The sequence below is a fragment of the Galeopterus variegatus genome, unplaced genomic scaffold (genome assembly GCF_000696425.1).
Source record: "Galeopterus variegatus unplaced genomic scaffold, G_variegatus-3.0.2 Scaffold2626, whole genome shotgun sequence".
Taxonomy (NCBI): Eukaryota; Metazoa; Chordata; class Mammalia; order Dermoptera; family Cynocephalidae; genus Galeopterus; species Galeopterus variegatus.
In genome coordinates, this window is record NW_007728737.1 from 212236 (window position 1) to 237174 (window position 24939).

Genomic DNA, 24939 nt, shown 5'->3' on the forward strand with positions numbered 1-24939 from the left:
TCCAGAGGCTAAGTCCCTTCCCAGGACTCAGAGCAGAGGAAGCCAGAACAATGCTGTTCATGGAGAGCGGGGAGAGGGAGCTGGTTCTTGGCTCAGCTAAGCCAGTAAAAGCCCTGCAGAAGGTCAAAGATAGAAGAATGTTCTGTGATTTCTAAGACAGCAGCTCATTTATCTCACAAACACTTGCTCTGAGCCGAGTCCAGTGCTAATACCACCACTACGCAGAGTTGGATAAGGACCCTCAGAAGGACCGCACTTGGAGTCTTGTCTCCAGGATCTCTCCGCAAAAGCCCCTATGTGCCATGAGCAGCTGCGGCCTTTGCGTAGGTGTCCATTTAGTCTGCACTAGAACCTTCTAAAGGAGGTATTCTTTTTTTTTTTTTTCAAAAAGATGACCGGTAAGGGGATCTTAACCTTCGACTTGGTGTTGTCAGCACCACGCTCACCCAGTGAGCTAACCGGCCATCCCTATATGGGATCCGAACTCGTGGCCTTGGTGTTATCAGCACCGCACTCTCTCGAGTGAGCCACGGGCCGGCCCTAAAGGAGGTATTCTTTTACAAAGCACGAAACTGAGGCTGGGGAGGATGGTGCCTGGCCCATGAGCACATGGTTAGGAAGTGTTAAAACTGGGATTTGAGCCTGGGTGTGCCTATGTCCCACTTGTAATTGGGTTGCTTGGAGCTCAGAACACATTTTCCCATCGAAATAATGCTGTAAGTGGTGGTTTGGTTGCCATAATAGCCTAGCTCACCCAGGGTATAGCCGGAATTAATTCTATGTTTCGGTGCGGTTGTGGATGAATCAGGCTTCTGCGGGCTGGCCTGGAAACCCACAGGAGAGGCAAAATGCATTGAAGGTGTGCCCGGCTGGGAACTCTTGCCCCCAGTGTAGCCGCCTGACTCAGGGCAAGCAGGGAATATGGCGGCTCAGGGAGCACTTGCCCATTTCCAGAGCTCTGCCAGCCAGCCCTGGTGAGTTCTAGCTGCTAACAGGAGTGGGGCGGAACATCTGGCAGGTTTGGTTTTACAAGAGAGTATGTGTTAATTTTCAGACTGTGGAAATCTTAGTCCTTTCTTTCTTTCTTAGACTACCTCTCAACTCCGTGCTTAGATCTTCTTCCTCCAGGCTGGAACACTAAAGGCAGGACCTCGGGTTCATTTTCACCACTATACCTGGCATCTGCCTGTGAAGTCGGTGGGTAATAATGATTGCACAGAGTTAGGAGCGATGGAGATCAGAGCAGCTGCTGGGAAGCAAGGATTAGCCAGTATTTTTACAGTGATTTCAGGGAAAGCATTCTCTTATTCATTTAACATGTGTTTGCTGTAGGTGTGCTGGGCCCTTTGCTCCTTCCTTTCATGGCGCTTCTGTTGCTCAAAGAATCCTGGGCAAGATGACGGTGGGCCTCAGACCCAGAATTTCAGCACTGGAAGGGATCTTTTTACAGAGAGAAGCTACAGTCATTCATTAATTCAAGAAGGCCTGAGTGGCAGACGTTGTGCTACACACGAAGGATCTAGAAAGCATGAACACTTAGGTCCAGAGAGAGGTGGGAAGTGATCTGCCCAGTATTTTAGTCCCCGTGTCCGGAGTGGTCCCTGCCCCTCACAGGCACACCAGTGGCCTTCCTGCCTCAGTGTATCCCAGCCATCCTCCTATTTCCCAGGACTGGGGTCTGAGGCAATAACAATGCTTGGGTCCTCCCCTGGCGTGAGGGTTAGAAGATTTTCCTGCTGCTGGAATTCAGAAGACTTAGAAGACTTCTCTCAGTTCTTTCAATAAGCCACCTGCTCTCTAAATTCCAGAGCTTCACACTCTCTGTTAGCTCTGCCGGAACTGCTTTTCCCAGCGTTCATCTGGGAACTTCCCCTTTGGGTCTCAGCTTAAAGATCTCTTCCTAAAGGAAATGTCCTGGGCCCTCATTGTGAGGTCTCCCTGCTCTGTGCTCGCCCACAACACTCTGGACTTCTGCTAGGATAACCATGAGTCCTTGTGATTATTCTTACTTACTGAACGTCTTCCTTTCCCCTGGGCTGTGATCTCTAGGAGGGGCACAGACTATGGCTGTGTTTCCTTTGTTTGTACATGTGTTTTTGGCAATTGTGTGTCCATTATCTCAGTCGGTGCTTAGTACAGAGTAGGCGTTCAGTGTGCAGTTGTTATTGAATGACTGTGATCGGTAGCTGGAGGAATGGCCTTCCAGTGAGTGACTCTCATTCAGGTCATTCGACAACTGTTGATCAAGGACCTTGTACACACAAGGCAAAAGGTGTGGTTGGACAGGATACAACGATGACTTGGAAAAAGAGGCTTACAAATCTAGTAGGGAAATTGATAATCCAGAACTCACTTTAAAAACCGAGGCCGGCCCATGGTTCACTCGGTAGAGTGCGGTGCTGATGACACCAAGGCCACGGGTTCAGCTTACAAATCTAGTAGGGAAATTGATAATCCAGAACTCACTTTAAAAACCGAGGCCGGCCCGTGGCTCACTCGGTAGAGTGCGGTGCTGATGACACCAAGGCCACGGGTTCAGATCCTATATTGGGATGGCCGGTTAGCTCACTGGCTGAGCGTGGTGCTGACAACACCAAGCCAAGGGTTGAGATCCCCTTACCGGTCATCTTTTTTTAAAAAAAAAAAACCAAAAAACTGTAAAAATCTTTTCTAACCAGAGAGCCTCCTTCCCTTCCTAAGTCCCCTCCTCCTCTCTGCTGGCTCATTGATTCTTGGCTGCCCAGGATGGGGCCTGGCATATGCCTCTGAATTGTAGGACCATACACAGCACAGAACAATCCAGGGCCCGATGTGGCTGCAGTTCGAGGGAGCTCCTGCAGAGGGTGGAATGCCCAGGCTCTGGGCAGGACAGGGCTTGGGCTCCTCTGGACAGCTCTGCGCCACCTGCCTGAGCTTCTAGCTGCATTAAGAGAGCAGCTATTCTCAACCTCATCTGGAGAGGAAACTTGAAGACAAAGGCTCAAACTCATCTCAAGGGCTTGAAATAATGCCTCAAAACCAGTTGGCCCTTAAGCAACGGGAAGACCTGCATCCAAAAAACCCTTAATAACCACTGTTGTTGGATGTTTCTCCCTGCTTCCCCGAGCCTCAGTTTTGTCCTCTGAAGCATGTTTTGTTATGAGAGACAGGAAATGCTACTAAGTGACAGTGCCTAGCCCTCAAAGATGCTTCAGAAATGCGGGATGGGTCAGAATGTAAGTGCTCACAGTCTGTTCACTGGGGGCCTCACCCACGAGGAAGAACACAGTGGAAATGGGCCCTCCAGGGGGCTTCACACAGGTGCAGGCGAGCCAGGGCCGAGGCTAGTAGACAGGCGGCACTAGGACCCAGGGGCCGAATGTGCAGCAGGCTCAGCTGGTTAAGTTCACAGCCAGAACACAATGTTCTCAGTGTACCCACAGGAAACCCTGAAGAAGAGAACTGCACATGGCCTCTGCTGGGTGTGTTCTGCACTCAGCTTTTTATTCTTTTTCCTAACCTCAGTCCCCACTTTCACATCCTGTAACCTGCATGCTGCCCCACCCCACTCCGCTGGCTGGTCCCAAGCCCCAGGAGAGCAATCAATGCAGGAAGCCCAAGGCCTTGCCTGGTTTCACCATTTTCAAATAAGACCTGTTCGCCTCTAACCTTGGTTTCCTGAATCAACCCTTTGTGATGGAAACTTTTTACAGTGCAGCAGGCAGACACAGGGGACAAAGCCGTTTTCTAGCCAAGGCGAGGGTCTTGGCCCTGACGCAAGGGAAACAGCTGGTGCCTCTATGCCACCTCCTCCCTTCCTCTCTGAAGGCCGGACCCCACCTGGGACCAGGCAAGGGCCTCCACTGCTGCTGCATAAATCAGAAGGAACTTGGAGCTGCCTGGGGAACCAGCGCCAAGGCTGGAGCAGAACATCCTGTGATGTGGTTCCTAGTTTGTATTTCCACGAATGCTATAATATGTTGTCCCACCGAGCTATTTTTATTGAATGAAAAATTAAAAAAAAAAAAAAAAAAAGCAAACCTCTGCAAAATGAGCTGCCCTCGGTTACAGCGAAGGACAAGGTGAACTTTTCACTTCCTTCGCTGCAGTCTATCGAATCTGTGGTTTGATGTCAACCACGCTTCTGTGCTATATTCAATCTCAATTTCTGCCTCCTTGTTTTTGAAGCTGCAAGAGCAAGGCTTTTACGCCTATGTTACTCCTGCAAGTTGCATGAGGCTTTCGAAAGCACCTTCTTAGTGAGTTCTCACAACAGATTGCAAAATGGAGACCTACCAGCCTTCTCGCCAGCCCTAGGCAAAGGCAGGCCCAAAGAGAGGGAAGAATGGGGCTAACTGTGCTGTTGCAGGCTGCAAGGAAGGAGCAGAGCTCTGCATGACTGACTGATTTCTGCCTCCTTAATGAGGGGCCTGGCCATTGAAAATAAGACCTGGTACTTATAGTAAGTTCCATTAACAGGGCTCCTTCCACTAGGGCATTTTAGAGTCTTTTCCAAATATTGGTTGGTAAGAGAATTTTCACGTGTCCTCACAGGCCTATGGAGATTCAACTGGTTGCTTCCCAGACTTGCCCAAGCTCAGGAATTCCCTTCTCGGGGAAGGGGCTTCCAAAAGCAGAGAATGCTGCTACTCCTGGGGAAGTCTGCTCAAGGCTCAGAGGGCCCCCAAAGACCTGGGTCTAGACTTAGTTTTGTCAGCTTGCTGTGTGACTCTGTGCAAGTCACTTTCACACTTGAGACTTCAATATCCTCATTTTTTTAAAGGAGAGGATTGGGCTAGATATCACTGTTGTGAGTTGAATTGTGCCCTGATTCATATGTTGAAGTCTTAACTCCAGTACCACAGAATGTGACTTTATTTGGAGACCAGTCTTGACAGAGGTAATCAAGTTAAAATGGGATCAGCAGGGCAGGCTCTAATCTAATAAGACTGATGTCCTTATGAAAAGAAATGGACAGAGACATGAAATAGATGGAAGGCTATTTAATCAGACGTTGGGAAGAAGATGGCTAGCTACATGCCCAGGCAACAGGCCTGCAGCAGATTCTCCCTCACAGCCCTTAGAAGGAACCAACCCTGCTGACACCTTGATCTTGGACTTCTGGCCTCCAGAACTGTGAGACAATGAGTCTCTGTTGTTTAAACCACTCAGCCTGTGGTGCTTTGTTATTGCAGCCCTGGCAAACTAACATAGTCACTAAGCACCCTTCAGCTCTCATGCTGCAAGGTTCTTTCCTGGCATCTCTGCCATGCTCGGTGGCTTCTTCCCATCCTACATGGCCTTTCTGTTACCCCCCTCGCAGTGAGTAAATGACATCATGTGTGGGAAGTGCTTGGCCCAATGCCCCACATACAGCAACTCCTCACTTTTCTGTTAACCACGATGAACGTTCTTATGGTTTCCAGTGCCTGGGCACTACATGTACCTACCCAGACCCTGCGTGCCAAAATGGGAGGTGCAGGTTCCCAGCCCAGGCCCTCATATCACTCCTGCCTTCATTACTGAAGACTTTTCCAACCCCCTCGGCAGGTTTAAATCTGAGAGCATTCAATTGGCACTTCCAGAAGCTTAACTCTTTTTAGTGGAAAGCTCATTTTGGCCACAGCGCCAGCAGGGCTAGAAAAAGAGACTGTAACAACTAAGAACGGGAGATGGTTTCTCTGTCCTTGGACAAGGAATTCCTCTTTGCAGTTGGAGAGCTGATCCCCAGGGTCACGTAGAGCTGCAGACCTCTAGGGCTTAGCCTCTGTTTTCCTCGTTGCTTAATGAGGACACCCCTTGGCTGGCAGGGTATTGGATAAGGTTTAACTATGGGTCGGGCCAGGAGCTTGTGCTTTCAGACGGCAAGATGCTGCCTTCCTCCTTGATCCTTCCTCCTCCCCTTCCAGCTTCTTTTCTAGTTCTCGGGATGAATACTCCTCTGTGTTGAGAGATGGCATGGGACGGTGTCCTGCTTTCTTCCTGGCTCCTGAGTCCCTAGGTCTCTGCAGGCCACAGCGTCTTGTGCTCCAGCTGCTATCGCAGGCTGGCTGGGAGAGCCTGGTTTTCCTTTTCATTATCAGGACTGCATTCTCTAGCCTGGAGCATTGAAGTGGGATCACAGAATGAGCCTTGAGTCCTCTTTGGGCAATGACACTGGTCTGGGATGGTCAAGTCCTAGGTTGCCCTCCAGGCAATGTATGTTTTCTTTTAGAGTAAAGTTGCTCTGACTTTTTAGAATATTCCAGATTTACTCTATTTTGGAGACTCTGCAGAAAGTTAAGTGGGTAGAGTGTAACTTGCATAGCCCCAAACACGACCTTTTGGTTTGCTAAGCAAATGGAATGTATGTGTTTGTGCGGTTTATCTTTGAATATATGCCTGGAGAGTTCTGAGAATAAGGAGGGAGAGAGAGGGTGTGGGAGTTTACTTCAGGCTTTCAGGCTCAGGGAAGGAAGGAGGAGAAACCATTTGGGGGAAAAACATCTCTCCACAATGTCCATGTACTCTAAGTTTGATCACTTCAGGCTGTCTCTTATCCTGGTTTTTGGCTCAGAGCCCAGAAGGAAGGCTCCTTCAATAATTCTCTCTGAGCTTAGGACAGATGCCTTTCCCTAAAAGCAAATAAATAACTAAAAATCTGTGAATGTTTAGTTTCCAGTCAGAGCAAAAATACTGTTCACCACCTAGTGGTCTGCAAAGATCACGTCTGATGCATTATACCAGCCCATGGGGCCCGGAGGAGCCTGCTTTCTAAGTTATTTATTGTGGAAGTCAGGATTCCTGGCCTCTTAGGCGTCCCTTGGCTGTTCCAGAGAAATGCTCTTTTGAAGGAAAGTGGAGCACGGTGAGCAAGGCTCAAAACAATCTGGTTCTTGCTTCCTTCTGAGACATCTCACCACTCCCCTGTTTACACCCGTGCTCCGGCCACGCCAAATGATTCCGAGTCCCACAGACGCCGTCCTGACTTTGCACATGCTGTTCCCTGTGCTTGGAACGCTGTCTGGCACCTTCCCCTCTTTGGCTAATTCCCGTTCATTGGTCACACTCAAGCACAAGCCCACTTTCTGTAGGAACTTTTCCTTGTCATCCCCTCATCATTCCCACCTCCAAGCCCTCAGCACCCTGTAGAGACCAGGATCATGGGCTTCTCACACTGTCTGTATTCCATATGTCTGTTTACTCGTCTGCTTCTTCCATTGGGCCAAGTGGCTTCCAAATCTGATTGTGTAAGAGTCAACATGCAACTCTCTGCCCTGGACCTACTGGACCCCAGGAATGAGGCCAGGGAGTCTGTATTTTTATTCAGCCCAATTCTGAGACACAGCCTGGTTTGGGCACTACTGCTCTATCTTTGTACTTCTGTTTCCCTACATATCGCCAATGCCGTAGTGGGCCTTCAATAAGTGTTCAACCCTTTTAGTTTCTCTCTGGCAACCTCTTATTTTCACTTCCTTTCCTCTCTAGCCTATACCAACGATTTGCTTACCCCCTGGCTCTTACCATGCAAAACCTTAACCACCAACTACTCATTTTTTTCCATCCCTACTGCCAGGCTGCTGGGAGCTGCTGGTGTACTTCCCCAGAGATCCGACGATTTGCTTACCCCCTGGCTCTTACCATGCAAAACCTTAACCACCAACTACTCATTTTTTCCATCCCTACTGCCAGGCTGCTGGGAGCTGCTGGTGTACTTCCCCAGAGATCCGTGCCTGTGCAAATCCATGGAGTCCAACTGCAACTGGCCCCTAGATGTGCTTGGCAGTCCTTCTGACCCTGGGACTATTCGTGACCTCCACTGTTCCTACTCGCCCTGCCCCTCACCACAGGCAGACCAGCTGGCCTCCTCCTTCACAGAGAAAATAGAAGCCATCAGATGGGAACTCCCTCAGCTTCCTGCCACCTCACCTATGCATGTACCTACATCAGCACTATTCTTCTCCCTTCCTCACGCCAGCTGGTTCTGGATCCCATCTCCTCCCACTTCCACAGGGACCTTACCCTCAATTATCCCTTTTCTTTGATCTCTCCCATTGTAAAAGAAAGAAAAGAAACCTATTGACTCCATGTGCTCCTTTAGCTGTCCCTCTCTGTCCCTCATTTTTGCCTCCCCTTCTCCTCGCTCTCCCACCCATGGCAGCCTGGCTCTGTCTCCACTACACCACTGAGATGGCTGCTCTTAAGACAAGGTCACCAGCGGTCTCCTTGGCAATATCCAAAGGCCCTCTCCATCCCTTATCTCATTCATTTGGCTGTACCAGATACTGCTGTTTGCAGCCTCCTCAAAATGTCCTTTACCCTTGGTTTCTGTGGCACCATATTGCTGGTTTCCCTGCTGTCTCTCTGGTGATTTCCTGCCAGACGCTTTTCTGGTTCCCTCCTCCTCTGCCTTTCCTTTCCATGTTAGCATTCCTCAGGGATCCCTCCTCGGTGCGATTCTTTCTCATTCCATGGGCTCTTTCCCTGGGCAATTCTATCCTCGCTGCACCTTTGATTTAATAAACATCTGCAGAGTCCCAAGTCTAACCCCACCCCATCTTGCTCTCCCAAACTACAGACCTGTAGAGCCACCTGCCTACTGGACATTTTTTGGAGCCTGCTGTTCTCTCTACACCCCTACTTCAGTCAATGGTACCACCAGTCCCTCAGCTCCTGACACAAAAAATTTGAGTGTCCTGGGTTCTCCAAGTTTGACCAGTCACCAAGTCCTGTATATGCCACTTCTTGAGTAACTCAAATTGAATCCATCTTCTTGTTTCCACATCTTTAATTCCTGCTGCAATAACCTCTCACCTGGATTTCCACAACAGCTTCCTAAGGAATCTGGATCTTACCACCATCAATTCTCCACCATTCCCTCCAACTAACTTTTCTGAAGTGTAACAGATCCTGTCATTCCCTTGTCTCAAGCCCTTTAATGATTCCCCATTGTCCTCTGGTTGAAGTTCAAATTCCTTAGCAAAGCCCATCAGGTCCTACTCTGTCTCACCTTTGCCCTTATACTCTGTGAGTCAACCATAACAAACCACCTGCAGCTCTATGAAAGCATGATGCCTTCTCATCCTTGGGCCTCTGCAGATTTGACTCCCTCCACCTAGAAAGTCCTTCCTTCCCACCCCACCTACTTGTTCTTCAGGTCTCAGCCTAAACATCATCCTCCAGGAGGCCTTCTCTGACCCCTTGCCCAGCTGGATTTGTTGTCTCTGGTATGGGATTTTATAGCACCTCATGCTTTCCCCTATCAGATGAGTTTTTACACTTAAGATTACTTTAGTCTCAAAACTTGAGGTTGATGATGGTGTCTTGTTTTACAGAATATCCTCAGATCTAGCAGATGCTAGACACACAGTAAGTGCTCAATAAGTGTCTGCTGAGATAATAAGACATTTGGAAAGGAACATCCCCTCTCTATCTGGTGGTAATAATTTGTTGTTGTTCCATTACCAGCACTAAACAGCTTATATTATGAAAATGAAATAGGCTAATTTGGGCAAACAACTCCTCCTAGGAAAACTGGACAGACTAGAGAAATGAAAGCATCTGCGAGGTGGAGACTAGCTCATGGATGCTGACACATGGCACTACCACCAGACTCATGTGCAGAAGCCCGTGAGAAGGGCAGGGAGCCACCAGTATCATTTGCCTTGGCTCGTCACATGGATGCCATCATGTGAGACATAGCTGCTTAGGAACACAGTTCCCATTTGTTCCACAGCTTCTACCTGTCAGTGTAGCATTATGAAAGGAGATCTGGGCTGAGATCCACATTGTAGACTTGGCTCTGCCCACTACCTATCTGAACTACCTCAGGCATTAGTACTTCACTACGGATTTTGTACTAGAAATAGCTAGTACACTTTCTGAAATAGGGTAGACACACAAATTCATACATCAGTCACTCAACAAAGACCTATTATACACCTAATGTGTGTTGGGTAGTGTTCTAAGCACTGAGGATAAAGACAAAGTCCCGACTTCCTGTCTGTACATGAGGAAGTGACCTAGATGATCTCTAATTTTAAGTCTAAAATTCTGAGACTCTTTGCCCAGATGCAAATAAATCTGTGCACGGAAGACTAGTGGCAACGCATCAGACTCCGGCCTCCTTCCCCCGTTCTCCTTTTCCCCTGGTGCCATCTCCATCCAAAACCCAAACTCAGCTCCAAGAAAACATGAAGATTTGGTATCATTTACACTCTGCCTACAACTCAAAATTTAACTCTCCCGTCTGTTATTTAAGACTTTTATCTTTTTTTTGTGGAATGAAAGGCTTTGTCTTGGTTGGAACTTCAGGCAATTACAAGAACACCTGGCAAGACATTTTAGGCAGAGTTAGGTGCTTCAGCAAAAGGACAGAGAGGCAGAGTGGTTTTCTCCTCTTGGTACCCTTAGGTTTTCCTGAAAGGGCGGCAGTTCCTTGGGCAGGTTCATTCTGATGGGTACCTCCTTGTCCTATCTCCTTTCCCTTACAGAGTAAAGGTCCTTAGCCTTTAGGGCCAAAGTTTCTACCACTTCAGTATCTGCTGCTCTGACTGAGAGCAGGGGATTCAAGGACTCCCAACCACGTGGGGAAGGGAAGCCACAAGCTGCAAGTAAATGGGTAGAGGTCCTCTGGTCAGGAACCTGATACAGTTCCAGACCACTGTCATTCTAGGTGAGCATCAGGTATGGGATGGCATTAACAAATAGCACTTTTAAGTATATCACTGTAAACTCTGCGCTATAATGCCCATGCTGGATAATTAAATGTGAAGTCAAAAAGTGAAATTTTCGTTTGACTACATAAAAGTAAATCCAGCTATTTAAGTTTACTATCTATGCCTCATTACCAAGAAACAAAACAGTTATATGGAATTGTGTCAGGCTGACATGAACAATTTTTTATTAACAGTGAACTCTGCCTTCAGTAGTATGTGATGAAAAAGAAGGCACAGAGACAAAGATTTGAAAGACCCAGCTCCTTTGCTTATTAACTGTAATGTTGGAATCTTACCTTCTCTGTGCTTATATCTTCAAATGCAAAATAATACTTGCCTCATTTATCTACAGGGTTGATGTGAGAATCGAGACAACACATGTGAAAATGCTTTGGAAGCTGCAGTGTTTTATGCACAGGCGGCGTTGTTAGCATGAGCTTTCTTAGGACGGCTGGCTGTGCAGTCCTGGTCACTGGCTGCCATCTGCCCTCTTGCCCTCCTCCTTGCTCACTTGGGTGTCCCAGAAGAATAGCTTTCTCCAAGCTTCTAACAACAATTTCCCCACACTGAATCTTAAGAGGATATACAGTAACTAACATATAATTGATTCTTGACTGTTCCTGAAAGAAGCAGCTGTTCTTTCATTGTGCTTGAGACCCCTTCTCACCAAGCCCTGGGAGGAAGAAGGGAGGGTAATGGCAAGGCTTATTTTCTCCAAGCAGTTAACTCATTTTACCATTAAATAAAAAGTTTTAGTATTTTTCATTGTACAAAGCACTGAGTTGGGTTTGGTGGGATGCAAAATGGTGCATCTAAAAGAATCTCAGCTTTGAAGTCTGGCAGACTTGAGTTCAAATCCAGACTAGGTCACTGACTTAGCTGTGCAGCCTTGGCAAGTAACACTTGCTCTGGGCTTCAAGTTCCTCTTCTGTATTAGGGGTATTACATATCTTGAAGCATTACTGAGAGGATTATACTTAATGCCTGTGAATGACTGGCAAACTAGTGCACAGGAGACGACAGATGGGCAGCAACATCCATCTCTGAGCACAAAGCATGGTAATAGCAGTTGTGGACCATGAGACATATGACCGACATAAAGGTACAGAGAGGAAGGTGCTGTCTTTAAAAGGTAGTGAGGGTCGTGTTCCTGGCAGGACTCAAGTAGCAGGTGAATGATAAATTCAAAAGGTGCTACAGACAGCATTTCTGTTCAACCCTAAGATCTCTTCAATTTCTATTTTTTTTTTTTTTTTGTCTTTTTCCGTGTCCGGCAACAGATCGCAACCCTCAGTGTTGCCCCCGTACCGGACCGGGACCGGCAACGGGATCGCAGCCCTCGGTGTTGCTCCCGCGCCTCGCTCAGCCAGTGAGCGGGAACCGGTCTGTATGTGGGATCCGAACCCTCGGCGGGAGCGCCGCCGCGCTTCCCAAGCAGTGCACTATAGCAGTGCGCCACCGGGCTGGCCCAGATCTCTTCAATTTCTAAGGTCAGATAAAGAAATGTCCAACTTAAAGAAAAAATTCTGTAATAAGTTCAAATAGTAAAGGATAAAGATGAGGTAGTACAGTGTCTGTGCAGCACAGCTAAACAAATAACATAAGAGAAAGATAGTGATTGCTTCTAAATTGTCACTGAAAATTCAATCTAAAGGTTTATTGTCTAGGTATTTTTAACTTTTCCCTTGGTAATCATCAAGATGATTGATGTTAAAAAGTACTGTTAGGAAACTCAGTTGCTTTCAAACATGGAACTTGTTTGTTTTGCTTGAGAAGTGTTAATATGGAAAAGGTAAGTGTGTGGGCTGTACTTCTTGTGCTCTGATTTGCTTTAGAGACAAGAATAGTGGGCTGAATTATTAAGCAACTGTGATCTATTCCAAGTTCTAAGATTATCTTCTGCTTGAGCTATGTGACCACGAGCAGGTATTTAACTTCACTGAGCTCAGACTCCTGACCAGCCGAATGAGGTCACCAACTCCCTATCAGGTCGTACATGTTAAACATTTTGAACTCCTGAGATTAAGGCCAATTGCTGTGGGATTATATTTATTTATAAGTAAGCAACTCTAAGCAGATCAAATGCAGGTTATTAATGAGGAGAAAAGCAAATGTTGTCTATGGCAAAATTTGCATATAATGTAGTAGATAATTCTGGAGCTGTACAGTGTGGACCATGGGGTCCCATGAGAGAGAACAAAGTACACCTCTTAGCCTTCCAGGTTTTCCTCTATCATGGCACAGAAACCTACTCAGATATTGATAAGACAGATTCACATACTTCTGTGAAGACAAATATCCCTGAAGTAAAGCAAACCCAACATTTACTAGGGAGAAATGGTTTTAGATTCCCGTTTTGTAAAAAGTAATTTGACCTTTTCTCCCTATCAAAATCCCTGAGACTTTTGACAGGATAAAGACACCAATTTGGAATTCTTTCAAAGGATTTATTTACTGCAGAATTGCTTAAGTCCACCAACGAGATGAACTCAGGATTTCTGTGATGAAAAGGATTTTGCTCACTGCTTTATTTTTACAAGTACTGCAATATTCAAAAAGCAATTCTTTTTGCTAGCATTTGGCATGTCTAGAGGAGGTTAGAAAAAGTTAGAATCTATAGAATTAAATGTCTAAAAAAAGGAACATTTTAAAATTCCTCGTTTGGATAGGTCCTGAGTTGAAATCACATTCATCTGCAAAAAGAACTGTTTTAGGTCAGAAATGACGTATTTTATAACTACAGATCCTGATCTTGGACTTGACAGGTGAAGATTTCCAGGCACTGTATGAATGACAGGATACATGCCACTCAGCTGGTCAACTGTGGCATGTGTTCTACCTGGCTTGTGAAAATTTTATAAATATCTTTTAAACCCAAACCTCCTGGTTCTCTGAAACCAACTGTCTTAATCTGATTCCCAGTACTTTTTTCAACAAACAAAAATTTTCCCTGCAAGATCACACATTTAAGTATTTGTTGCCTGTGGATAGATACACAGAATCCAAGTATGGATGTGAATGAACAAATCCGTGATGTGTCTATGAATCTCTGGATGGCTATGTAAGCTGTGACAAAGTCCCTTGCTGGCTCTGCACCTGCTGTGCACCAGAGGTGACCATCTGGGCAACATCAACCTGAAGAGGGTGTGAACCCCAGCAGCTGCTCAATGGGTTTAAAGCGCCACTCATCAGCCTCCAGCTCTTCTACCAAACCAGCTAGTTTTTCCATGCGAGCAACTTGTTGATCTGTAAAGAGTCAAAGAGGTAATATAATACAACAATGTACTTTCCATGAATCTGTCACCAACCACCAACATGAGGAGTAGTTTAAAAATAATTTCTAGATGGATTTTCCCCCCTCAATATTCAAGGAATGGGGTCTTATTCTATGTTGGTCAGAAGACTTAATCTTAAAAGAACAAAACAAAAACACCAAAATGCTCGCAATCACTGTCTATTTACCTTCATTGCTTTTGACTGCACAGTTTAAAGGTGAAAACTTCCAGATCAAAATAAACTTTTACTTAACCACTCTGAATATTTTCAAGTAAAAATGTATTTTTTTTTTCTCTTGTGGGTGTTAAGCCATCAAAGTGATATGCTTCCCCATCTCCCTTCTTCGATCACATCACTGTAGCCTCAGTGACCAGGTTTCTTTACAGAAGGCAACTACTGTGCTCTATTCTTTTTCTTTTTGAGTCTGAAAAGTTTCTCATAATGTTAAAAATAATTTGTAAGTAAAATTATCATATTTTCAATAGTTACTCTATTTAAAAAAAAAAAAAAGTACTCATCCTCATGCCACTGTGATTTGTGGACTAACATCTTAGGGTTACAGGCAATTGCAACTTTCTCCCCTACAGAATGTTTTCAATGGAGAAATGGTCTTGTGGAGGAACACAGTTCCCTGATGCATAAAGAAAGGCTTGGCAAGGCACGATGGGACAGAAAAGGTGCTACCAGGATCTCAGAGCCCAGGCTTCTGAGTCCAGATAGACCATGAGGTTTTACATAAATACCTGAAGTTGAAGATGATGATGGTAACCTATGGAGGACAACAGTAAAAGGAGGTCTCCAGAAAAAAAAGAGGAAAAAGCAACAAAAGGGAAGTAGGAAGCACTGGCTCCCCTAGAGAACCAACCCTTTTGACTTCAACTTTCAGCCTCAGTATGGACATTATGTCTGGATTAAGACCTTAAAATATTCTTTAATTTAGGAAGTCTACTTAAATAGCCTTGCTGAGTTTGGGGGTTTTAGTTATAGCACACTGACCTTTCAGAATCTTCCTCCCCACCCCCCACCCCAGCAAATTTATTCTCATAATCAACACTCACGTGCTTACCATGTTTCACCTGTTTAAGCGTGGATGCTACTTGATAGCTGAAAACAGATTCACAGAGGAATCTCTCAGAGCCATCTACAAACAAAAGAGGAGCGGTTTTAATCTGCTCTCAGCATTTTATGGCTTCTGATAAACCAAGTAAATATGCCTATTCTTTTCCCTGCTTTTACAGTCAGGGTCTAGTTTTCAGTGTTTCCAAAGAAGGCTTCTGTTTCATTTAGAACCAACCCTGCTCTATTATAACAGCTACTTCTTCCATACCTTGAATATTAAAATAGTCCCTCTACCTATTTAAGAGTTTAAAAATAGTTTTAAAAGAAGCAAAAACAAGAAACCTCAGTCTGATATCCTGGTCAACATTTCCCTCCTTCCAATCTGACAGTTCCTTAATGTTCTCCCATTCCGTAAGTCAAGCAAACACTGGCAGCTGACACATTTGGCTATGTGGCCCCTTGTTATCAAAATACAAAGGCACACCAAAACTCCAAATCATTTTCATTCTAAAAACAAGGCTGAGGGAAAAAATAGTCATTAATTTTTAATATATCAAATTACATCACTGTGACCATCACAAAACATTGCTGGGAAATTTCATTCTGTAAACGCAAATTGTAACCTTGATTTTCCAACTGAACCCAAACACTGCAATTTGGATGATAAGAGTATGGTACAAGTTCAGAACTTAACACTGTACTGGTGCCAAGATCGGCCGACAAGAAGGTGGCTAACCCAGTCACCACAGCACCTGGAAGATGACTGAGAAACATAAGCTAGTTCATGTCCTTCCTTGTCAGGCAAGGGCTGATACAGCAAAATATATCCCCAAAGATATACAGCTCATGTAGGAAAATTTGATTTTTAAAATGGCAGCAGAAACCATGGGGCATGTACCTTATTGCAAAAATTCTAAAACAAATGGAGAGAGGACACAGCTGTCTTTTTTTAGGCAGTAGTTCATGCCAGCACTACTAGGAGTCAGGAATTCACTCATTAATCATGGGTTGGAGTGTCGGCCAGGTATTAACTGACAAGGAGATAGGACTAACACATTCTGGCCTCATGCTAAGTTTCACACAAGGCAGACCTTATTTCAGAAGTCATGGTGTTGTGGGGTACAATCGTAATTTGTGGTAATGGGCATGCTGCCAGTATGGATCTGGCCTTTACAGCTTGGGCATGAGGGGTGACAATCAGCTTTGTATCCCATAAATAATCATAACCAATAAAAAATAAAAAAATTAAAAAAAGAAGAAATGAACATCTCATTATACTGCAAACTTATGAGCTATAATTAGACTTTTCTAAGCCATAGTACTCAGCATGTGCTAAATGCTTTCATGACACACTAAAAGAAATGCAATTCACACACACAAAAAGAAAAATTGCTACGTATATATTCTAAGCTCTGTGGTTTTCCATGTCACCCAGAAAATTTATAAGATAAATATTTGTACAACTTTGTAGGTTTGCTGCAAGCTTTAAATGTGATAATGTACAGAATGCACATTACCTGGCACATAGTAAGTTCTCAATATAAGTTTACTTCCATTTATTATGGGCTTTCCCTCCTCCCACCCCAACCAAATGCATTTAATATACAAAAGGCCAAGTCTGCTATTACTAAACTGCAAATTTTGGACCACAGATAAATTCAACATCTGTCATCTAATACCTGTTGGAGCTTTGGCAACATATTTGCTCTTTCTGGACAGATATCTTTATCTGTAAAATAAAAGAATTAGACTACAAAAAAAAAAAAAAAGAAGTCATAGTGTTGGAAAAATACAAAATTAATTCTTTCAGTAGCTAATTTTTTTTTTCCTTTTTGTCTCTTTTACTTACCGGTAACGGGATCGTGACCCTTGGTGTCGCGCCTGTACCGGGGACCAGCAACTGGATCGCAACCCTCAGTGTTGCGCCCGCACCACGCTCAACCAGTGAGCGGGAACCGGTCTCCACATGGGATCCGAACCCTTGGTGGGAGCGCCTCCGGACTCCCAAGCGGCGCACTCTCCAGTGCGCCACCGGGCCGGCCCTTCAGTAGCTAGTTTTGCCTTTAGAACAGAACCTGCTTATTGTATCAGCTTTACTGATAATCAACCGCTCTACTCCCGCTTTTGTAAATGTGCTTGCTTATCGCAATGACTGCTGTGCTGGCTACATGAATGCTGAGAGAACAAAACTTAAAAGAGCCTGGAAGAGTCTGCCTATATAAGCCCTGAAGGACCTAGACTTGGGGCTCAGATTTTGAAGTGCTAGCTCATCTGGGCCTGCTGGTGTGATAAAAGTACCTGACTCTCCAACCCTCTGAGTGCCAACCGCTTCTCTGTTGAAGTCCATTTCATAACAATGGTAACTAGGGCTGGCTGGTTAGCTCAGTTGGTTAAAGCACAGCCTTATAACCCCAAAGTCACAGGTTCAGATCCTCAAACCAGCCACCAAAAAAAAAAAAAAAAAAAAAAAAAAGAAGAAAAAGGAATGAAAGTAATATAATTCTTGGGATGTATACTCTTTAGGGAGAGTTTTACATTCTGTATACTCAAACCTCTTTTCTACATATTGTGCAATATATGGGGTATGATCCCATCCCCTCTAGCCACCCCTATTTCTCTGGATGAATGTAAGTCATTTGTGAGCAGATCATCTACACTGAACAAAAAAAATTTTCATTTTCAATAAACTGAATATTAGTTACCGACTGTCCAGTTTAAAGACATAGGCAGATTAATGACATTGCCATCTTATGAAAAGTTTTTTTCGTAAGAGCAAGGGGCAGCAAGTAACTATGAATTCCACTATGAGAAGAGAGACTGTTGTAAACATTTGATGCCAGTGATGCAATTTATTATAGCTCTTCTGTGTAAATGTATGCCAGTGTTTATTATCCTATTCATACCCTTGCTTACAGAGCCCAATTATAACTCAAATTTTATTTCAGAAAGAGTAAAGCATAGAAAATTAGAGCTTATCTCCCAGGTGGTTTGATCCTGAACTTTAGGATATCACACAAGGCAGTAGGAATTATGGACTGTAAGGATCAGGCCAAGATATAGAAGGGTACTTCAAATAGTTTGCAGAAAAGTGAAATTAAAAGATAATATGAATCTTTCCACAAACTTTTTGAAGACCCCTATTATATGGAAGCTCTTGGAAGTTATCTCCTGCTTACATTTAATCACAGGTGCTATTAGGATAGAATGCTTAAGTTATGACATCTGCATATTTTCCTTGGTAATGAACTTCAAAGAAAAACGATGTAAGCTAATCTTTTAAAAAGGCACCTACATATCACTCTGCCACACAGTATGTCTATGGAACACACTTCTACTGATCTGCAGCTCTATATTAACCACAAAGTCCATTGCTTTTTAGCCACATCCTATCAGATGTGATATCTATACCCATCTAAAGTCTGGCAATTTCTCCAGAGAGAAGTCAGCCTTAGGCAATCTGTCTTCCACTTAGAAATTGTAATCAAACCTCTGTGACATACCGAGTAGCAATACATCAGCTTTCCTCTTAAGGGATAAGCAAAGGTTATAAATAGTGAAAAGTTCAGTAACTGCTCAAATCTAACACCATAGCCAACTCCAATTTACAATGCTAACAAACTCATTTAAAAGAATATTACCTCACAGCAGGAATTTAACAATGCCAGATAATTTATACTTCAGTGGCCTACAATGTCACTAAAATAACAGCCACTCCGGGCTGGAAGGCAGTCTCTAATTTGCTCACTAATAACTGGGTGAGGACAATCTTAGCCAAGGGCAGGAGAATGCTGAAAACTACTGTATGCTGCTTATGTGAGGTGTTTGTTATCAGAGAGCAGATGCACCAAAAAGTTAATTCACAAGGTTAACCACAGGTTGTTTGGGTTTACTATCCTAGACCTAGGAGGATGTAACATCAAGTTGAACCTGTTAAGATTATAAACAGCATCCAACCTTGATTCCCGATTGCTTTTGTTCCTTACTCTCAATGGGCAGCCTTTCTTACTGTTTTCATATTCTATTAAGCTATTGTAAAAAAAAAAAAAAAAAAAAAAAAAAAGTCAGGTATATGTGTATTAGATTAATTGTATAATAGTATCACCTATAAACATGATTCCAAATCTATCTCACCATTACTAAATCACATTTAGAAGTATTCTTTTCACTTAAATATTCTTGATTTGATCAAGATAGTTGAGGGGTTGCTATCTCTACATTATTTTTCACTAATGTCTGTCTTAAAGTTTAAGCAGCTTTAAGATTACTGGTGAAACTTTAAACCTAAGAAACAGAATCAAAACTGTGCACTGTGAATTTAAACTTAATATAAACTCATCCTACAAGAGAAATCCAACACATTCCTACATGAAGCACACTGAGATGGAATAAAAATGGATAGATGGGTAACTTGTTAGAATATCACCACTGAGACTAATCTTAGAAAGCTTTCTTCAGTGTTTCCATGTTATCTAGTGTATACTGACAAAGAATGTTGATAGCTTTGAGACTATGCAGATACGTCCTGTATTAAATTCCTCCTTTAGGGCCGGCCCGGTGGCGCACTGCTACAGTGCACCGCTTGGGAGTTAAATCTTGTTCATATCTGCACTCATAATTAAATCTTATTGGAAGTCGTGGCCTCACCCTCCAGCCCTTCCATTCGGTTAAGTAGACACACCAAAGGGTTGAGAGAGCACAAACAAAGCCATGTGAAGAAATACTTAGTTAAGTTAAAATGAAGATAAAAGGAATGGAAGACCGATAACCACTTCTAGTGCTTGGTTGGAATGCATGTTTTTTCCGCACACTGTTCTGTGTAGCCTTCCTGCCAGCACTTTGGTGTGAGGACTATTGAAACCCAACTTCCCATATAGTTTCCAAACATGCTTAAATTTCACCGTAGGTCATAGTTCATCGTTAAAGAGATGTGTTGAAGGCCTAGATATACTACAACAGCAAAGTCTTAAAATTTTGCAAAAGTGAGGACATTGGTACCTATTTTAAGTCTCAAAATTTTGCAAAGCTTTAAAATTTTGCTAAAATGAGGGCATCAGTACCTATTATTAAGAAATTAATAATTGCCTTTTTGCATGATTTATAAGATATTAAAATTTAAAAATTCCTTAGTATGCTCCTAGTTCTGTAAGGTCTATGCTAGAAAGATAAGCCAAAAACTTGAAGAAAGGATAGCAGATGCATACCAAACATTGTGAGAAAAAATTTTCCAAGCTTCCTAAATTTTTGAAAATTATATGGAAAGGCAATTGGTCAGCTGTTTGTCCTATCCCTAACAATCTTGCAGCATTTATTTTCTGAGGAATCTCCTCTACTACCATTTTATGGTTCATTTTATGAAGATAATCAATAACTGTTAAGAATCCCCTTCGAGGGCTGGCCCTGCGGCTCACTCGGGAGAGTGTGGCGCTGGTAGCGCAGAGACCACGGGTTCGGATCCTATATAGGGATGGCTGGTGCTCTCACTGGCTGAGCGTGGTGCATACAACACCGTGCCAAGGGTTGCGATCCCCTTCCCGGTCAAAAAAAAAAAAAAAAAAAAAAAGAAGATTCCTGCACTGCACCCTTGACTAATTCAGAATCTCTATGATGGGCCCAGAAATGTGCATTTTAAATAAGCTCTTCAGATGATTTCTATGCTCCTGAGAATTATTAGTTTAGCTCCAAAAGTGATCTGAATCTGCATTCCAGTTACCAATGCTGTTTCATGCTTACAGCCTGTGCCTGATCTTGGCCAGCCAGTCTGCAAATGTGTGTGGAATAAGACAGTAGATGATTTGATGCAAATCTAGCTCTGCTGCTAGAAATACCACACAGCATTGTCCTGCAGTGGGCCAGGAGAATCATCTTCACATAAAAGGGTAGTATATTAGTTTTTTTCCTCTTAGAACCTTTTGGGTGAGGTTAATCTATCTGTAGATTTACTAGAAAAAAAATACATGAAACTTACTAACCATAAGGAGGCAGACAGGTGCCAGGATAAAGCAAACCAGAGCAGAAGGTGAACAGAATTCCTGGTTCCAATGCTTACTTTGCCTTTAACACGGTTAAATCACTTAACTTTTCTGGATCTAAATAATTCTAAGATGACCTCCTTGATTTCCAAAGTCTTTTTTAAGCTCCAAAATTCTGATTTTGAGGCAAGATTTTTTTTTTTTTTTCCCCTTTTTTTGTGACCGGCAACGGATCACAACCCTCAGTGTTGCGCCCATACCGGACCGGGACCGGCAACGGGATCGCAACCCTCGGTGTTGCTCCCGCATCTCGCTCAGCCAGTGAGTGGCCGGTCTGTATGTGGGATCCGAACCTTCGGCGGGAGCGCTGCCACGCTTCCCAAGCGGCGCACTGTAGCAGTGCGCCACCGGGCCGGCCCAAGGCAAGATTTGTTTTTAAGGATGTTATTTTGAGGACAAAAGATGATATGTGGAGCTGAAATCAGGGCAAACTGATCTCTAATCCAATTAATAGCTTCCTTTACAATTAATATTCATTGCAGGTCTGAATCCAATCATTCAGCAAAAAGCAGCATGAGATCACCTTCTAACATCTCTCCAGCTCCTTTGGGGTAGGTGAAAAGGGCTTTCCGTGGTGGGGCAAGGTCTGAGACACTGAAACCAGATCCAGTGACAGAACTTCCACTGACCCCACCAGCTGAGGATGATGATGAAGAGGCAGCCATTTTCTCTCCAGGAGAATTCTTACTTCACTACAAAGAAAAACAGCAATTGGCAAGTTTATGGAAGTGAGACTGACAACATTGCATTCTAGCTGCCATAAGGGCCAGCACACAGTTTTGTAAACAATTAGCTCCTCTTTTTTCTACCCTTTCTGCTCCCACAATCTTTTATTTATGTCTCAGACCAAAATGCCACTCAGGTTTTGAAGCGAAAACATGTTTAAGAATAGTTTGTCTACTTAAAACACTACTTTCTATCATTTTAGCAAATTGTTTATGTCGCTTAGGATTGACTATGGCTGATTTATGAGTTATGAACTGGTGATTTGACAGTGCCAAGGCAGAAATTTGACTGAGGCCACATCAAGAAATTCTCTTACAAAATTTTCCGAGTAAAATTCCAGAATAACACTGTGTTCTGTTCCCAAGGAAGGGAAATTGGTTAGGAAATACATATTGGCCTTTTCATCAAAAATTAACCTTTTCATCCAAATGTAATACCCAGATTTATCACTTGGTGGCGCCCCCAAACTGGAACAAAATAGCACAGGAAACTAGCTCTTGGAAGCCATGACCTATTACGAATAGAGAAGCTGTGTTTAATTCTGTCATACCAAAAAATCCAGATGTAAATGAGAAAATCTGTACTGAATATATGTCCCCTTATAAAAGTTCACAACAAAAACACTCCCTTTGCTACAGAAGCTTATACCACTTTAACAAAAGACTCTGAAAAGTGTATATCTTCTAAAAAAGAAATGGTCTAGCACTGTGCTGTCTAATAGAACTTTCTGCCATGATGGAAATGTTCTAAAGTTCTATTTCTGCACTCTTCAACATGGTAGCCTGTGGCCTCATGTTGTGGTTATAAATTAGTGTGACTGAAAACTGTATTTTCAATTTTATTTAATGTTACTTAAAATTTAAATAGCCACATGTGGCTAGTGGTTCCTGTACTGGATAGTGTGATTCCAGTATTCAGATTAAAAAATGATTTTACACTGAACTGTACACTCTAAAATGGCTAATGGTTAATTTTATGTTATGTGAATTTTAGTCCAATTAAAAAAAATACTTAAAAAGGATTTTTAAAGTGAATTTCCTTCTGTAACGGTTAGAGAGAATTTTAATTGAATATTTTTTCATTAGCTTTTTCTTTTCTGCTAGTTGCAAAATGAACACATTTATTTTAAAAAATTAAAGATTATTTTTTAAAAAAGAGAAAAAAAATGACAGAATGCTATACATATCAACTCTCTCTCTCCCTATATAGAATCCACTTTCCTAGTAGGGAAAATGATATACTGTGTCTGGCTGTTCTGTTTCCTTAATTTGTGATGCTCATTTAAGCCTGTCAGAGAAGGGCTTGGTTTCTGATTTCATTATATGTTTATAAGTAATACTGATTAAAGCTGAAGTGGGATATGGGAACAGTAAGGCAACTGCTATAATTAGACTGTCAGCCTATTAAAAATGCAAATTGATTAATGACATTTTCAGTCTTGCTATTAGATCACGTTTCCTTTTTTCTCTGAAGTCTGATAACTTCCCAAATTGTATTCATATCCACAGAGGCGAAAGCTTTTCAAGATAGATTCATATCCAATCCTTTTTGGACCACATTGAGTCAAAATATAGCTTAACAAGTTTTAAAATTCTCTTAAAGAACTTAAGCAGTAATAGGCCAGGTCCAAATCTCTAAGTGGATTCCTGGGGGGATTCGAATAAAGTATACAGGTAACATAGCCACCTTTTGGAGAGTAGCTCAGTCTTTATTTCCCATCAGTTCAGAGTAAAATCCAGTGTGACCTATTTATATAACTCACCTAAGATTTAAAACTCTTAATCTTTTTTTCCTACATCCTGATAAATACTGTATTCAGTTGTAAATGCTTTATACTTTAGCTAGCCCCAGTGTGACTTCTAAACTGAATATGATCAAAGGAATTCCCTTTCATCCAATTTTCTTCCAAACTCTCAGAACTACTATCATTCCATACAAAACCGCCAGGAAACACAGAATTAGCACAAAGCTAACTTTAAATAAGCAGCTTTCTGCTGAGGTGAAAAATACACCTGAGTAATTGCCAGCTCTAAAGATTTAGGTTAAATTCTGAATGCTATCAACAAGTGGTAAACAGGAGTGAAAGTGAAACTAACAACAAACCCTAGATGGTAACTGCTCTCTGAGGGCAGGCATCAACTGATTACCTGAACCAAACATAACACCTGGCCTACAGTAAGTAGCTGCTCATTTAAGTAAATGTTTGCTGAATTAATTAAACATTCCTTAAAGGTCATCTAATCCAACTTCCTCATTTTATAGATGACAAAATAAAACTCAGGCATAGAAACAATTTTAGCTTATCTGCTATGACATTTTTGAAGCAATGGCTTGTTGGCATGTCACGTGTCATGTGCCATGTTCAAGGCAAAACAGCATAGTGGTGAAGAATTCAAGAGTCTCAGCCTTTCTGCCTGCTTTTGCTATGTTCTTTGCTATGCTGCACAATTCTGGACAATCACTTAACCTTTCTGTTCCTCAGTTGTCCCATCTGTAAAACAGGAATAACAGTACCTACCTCATAGAGGTGTTACAAAAATTAAAGCTCTGGATGAGTTACAGGCTTAGTAAACACTTAATAAATCTTAGCTATCAAAAATCATTAATGGATATTTACTCCTGAATCTTTTTTTCATATGCAGATCCCAGTTTTTCGTACTTATGATGTCCCAACATACTTAGTCATGGGAAGTCTAATTTTCTCCATCTGCCATAGAGATCACAAGCTCCTACAGGGGAAAGGATCAGTTTAGGAAGACGAACCATGCCCTCCATTAATGCACTTCACACTTTCATTTTAAGGTTCATGATCTCAGAAAGAATTCTGAGATCTTGGGAAGGGGGAAGAACTGTCTTTCTACTCTCAAGGCCTAGCACAGAAACTGGATCACAGCGTTTCCTGGATAAATGAATGATGAACAAATGACAACGCTTCCCCCCCTTGGGCTAACAACTCAGCCAAGGTTATGCAAGGGATAGAGAAGTCTGGTGTCATGATGGCTGGCCCATCATGGTTTTCTTTTTCTTCCTCACTGTGCTGATCTATTTATACAACTCTATCTCCCACTAGGCTTCCAGGCCCAGGAGAGGTGCTCAGTAAAATTCTGAATAAGGGCCGGCCCCGTGGCTCACTCGGGAGAGTGCGGCGCTGGGAGCGCCGAGGCCGCGGGTTC

At 43.1% G+C, this 24939-nt stretch overlaps 1 protein-coding gene across 1 annotated transcript in view; it reads right to left on the minus strand.

Moving 5' to 3' along the window:
* Positions 1-12790: 12790 nt before the first annotated feature.
* Positions 12791-24939, minus strand: part of ANAPC16 (anaphase promoting complex subunit 16) — a 13708-nt gene continuing 1559 nt past the window's right edge. Inside the window, exons 2-4 of the mRNA XM_008582483.1 lie at positions 21564-21732; positions 15019-15093; positions 12791-13922 (exon numbers count right to left, since the gene is read on the minus strand). Of these exons, the coding sequence (XP_008580705.1) occupies positions 13807-13922; positions 15019-15093; positions 21564-21705 (333 nt within the window). The 5' untranslated portion in view covers positions 21706-21732 and the 3' untranslated portion in view covers positions 12791-13806. The remainder of the gene's footprint in view (positions 13923-15018; positions 15094-21563; positions 21733-24939) is intronic.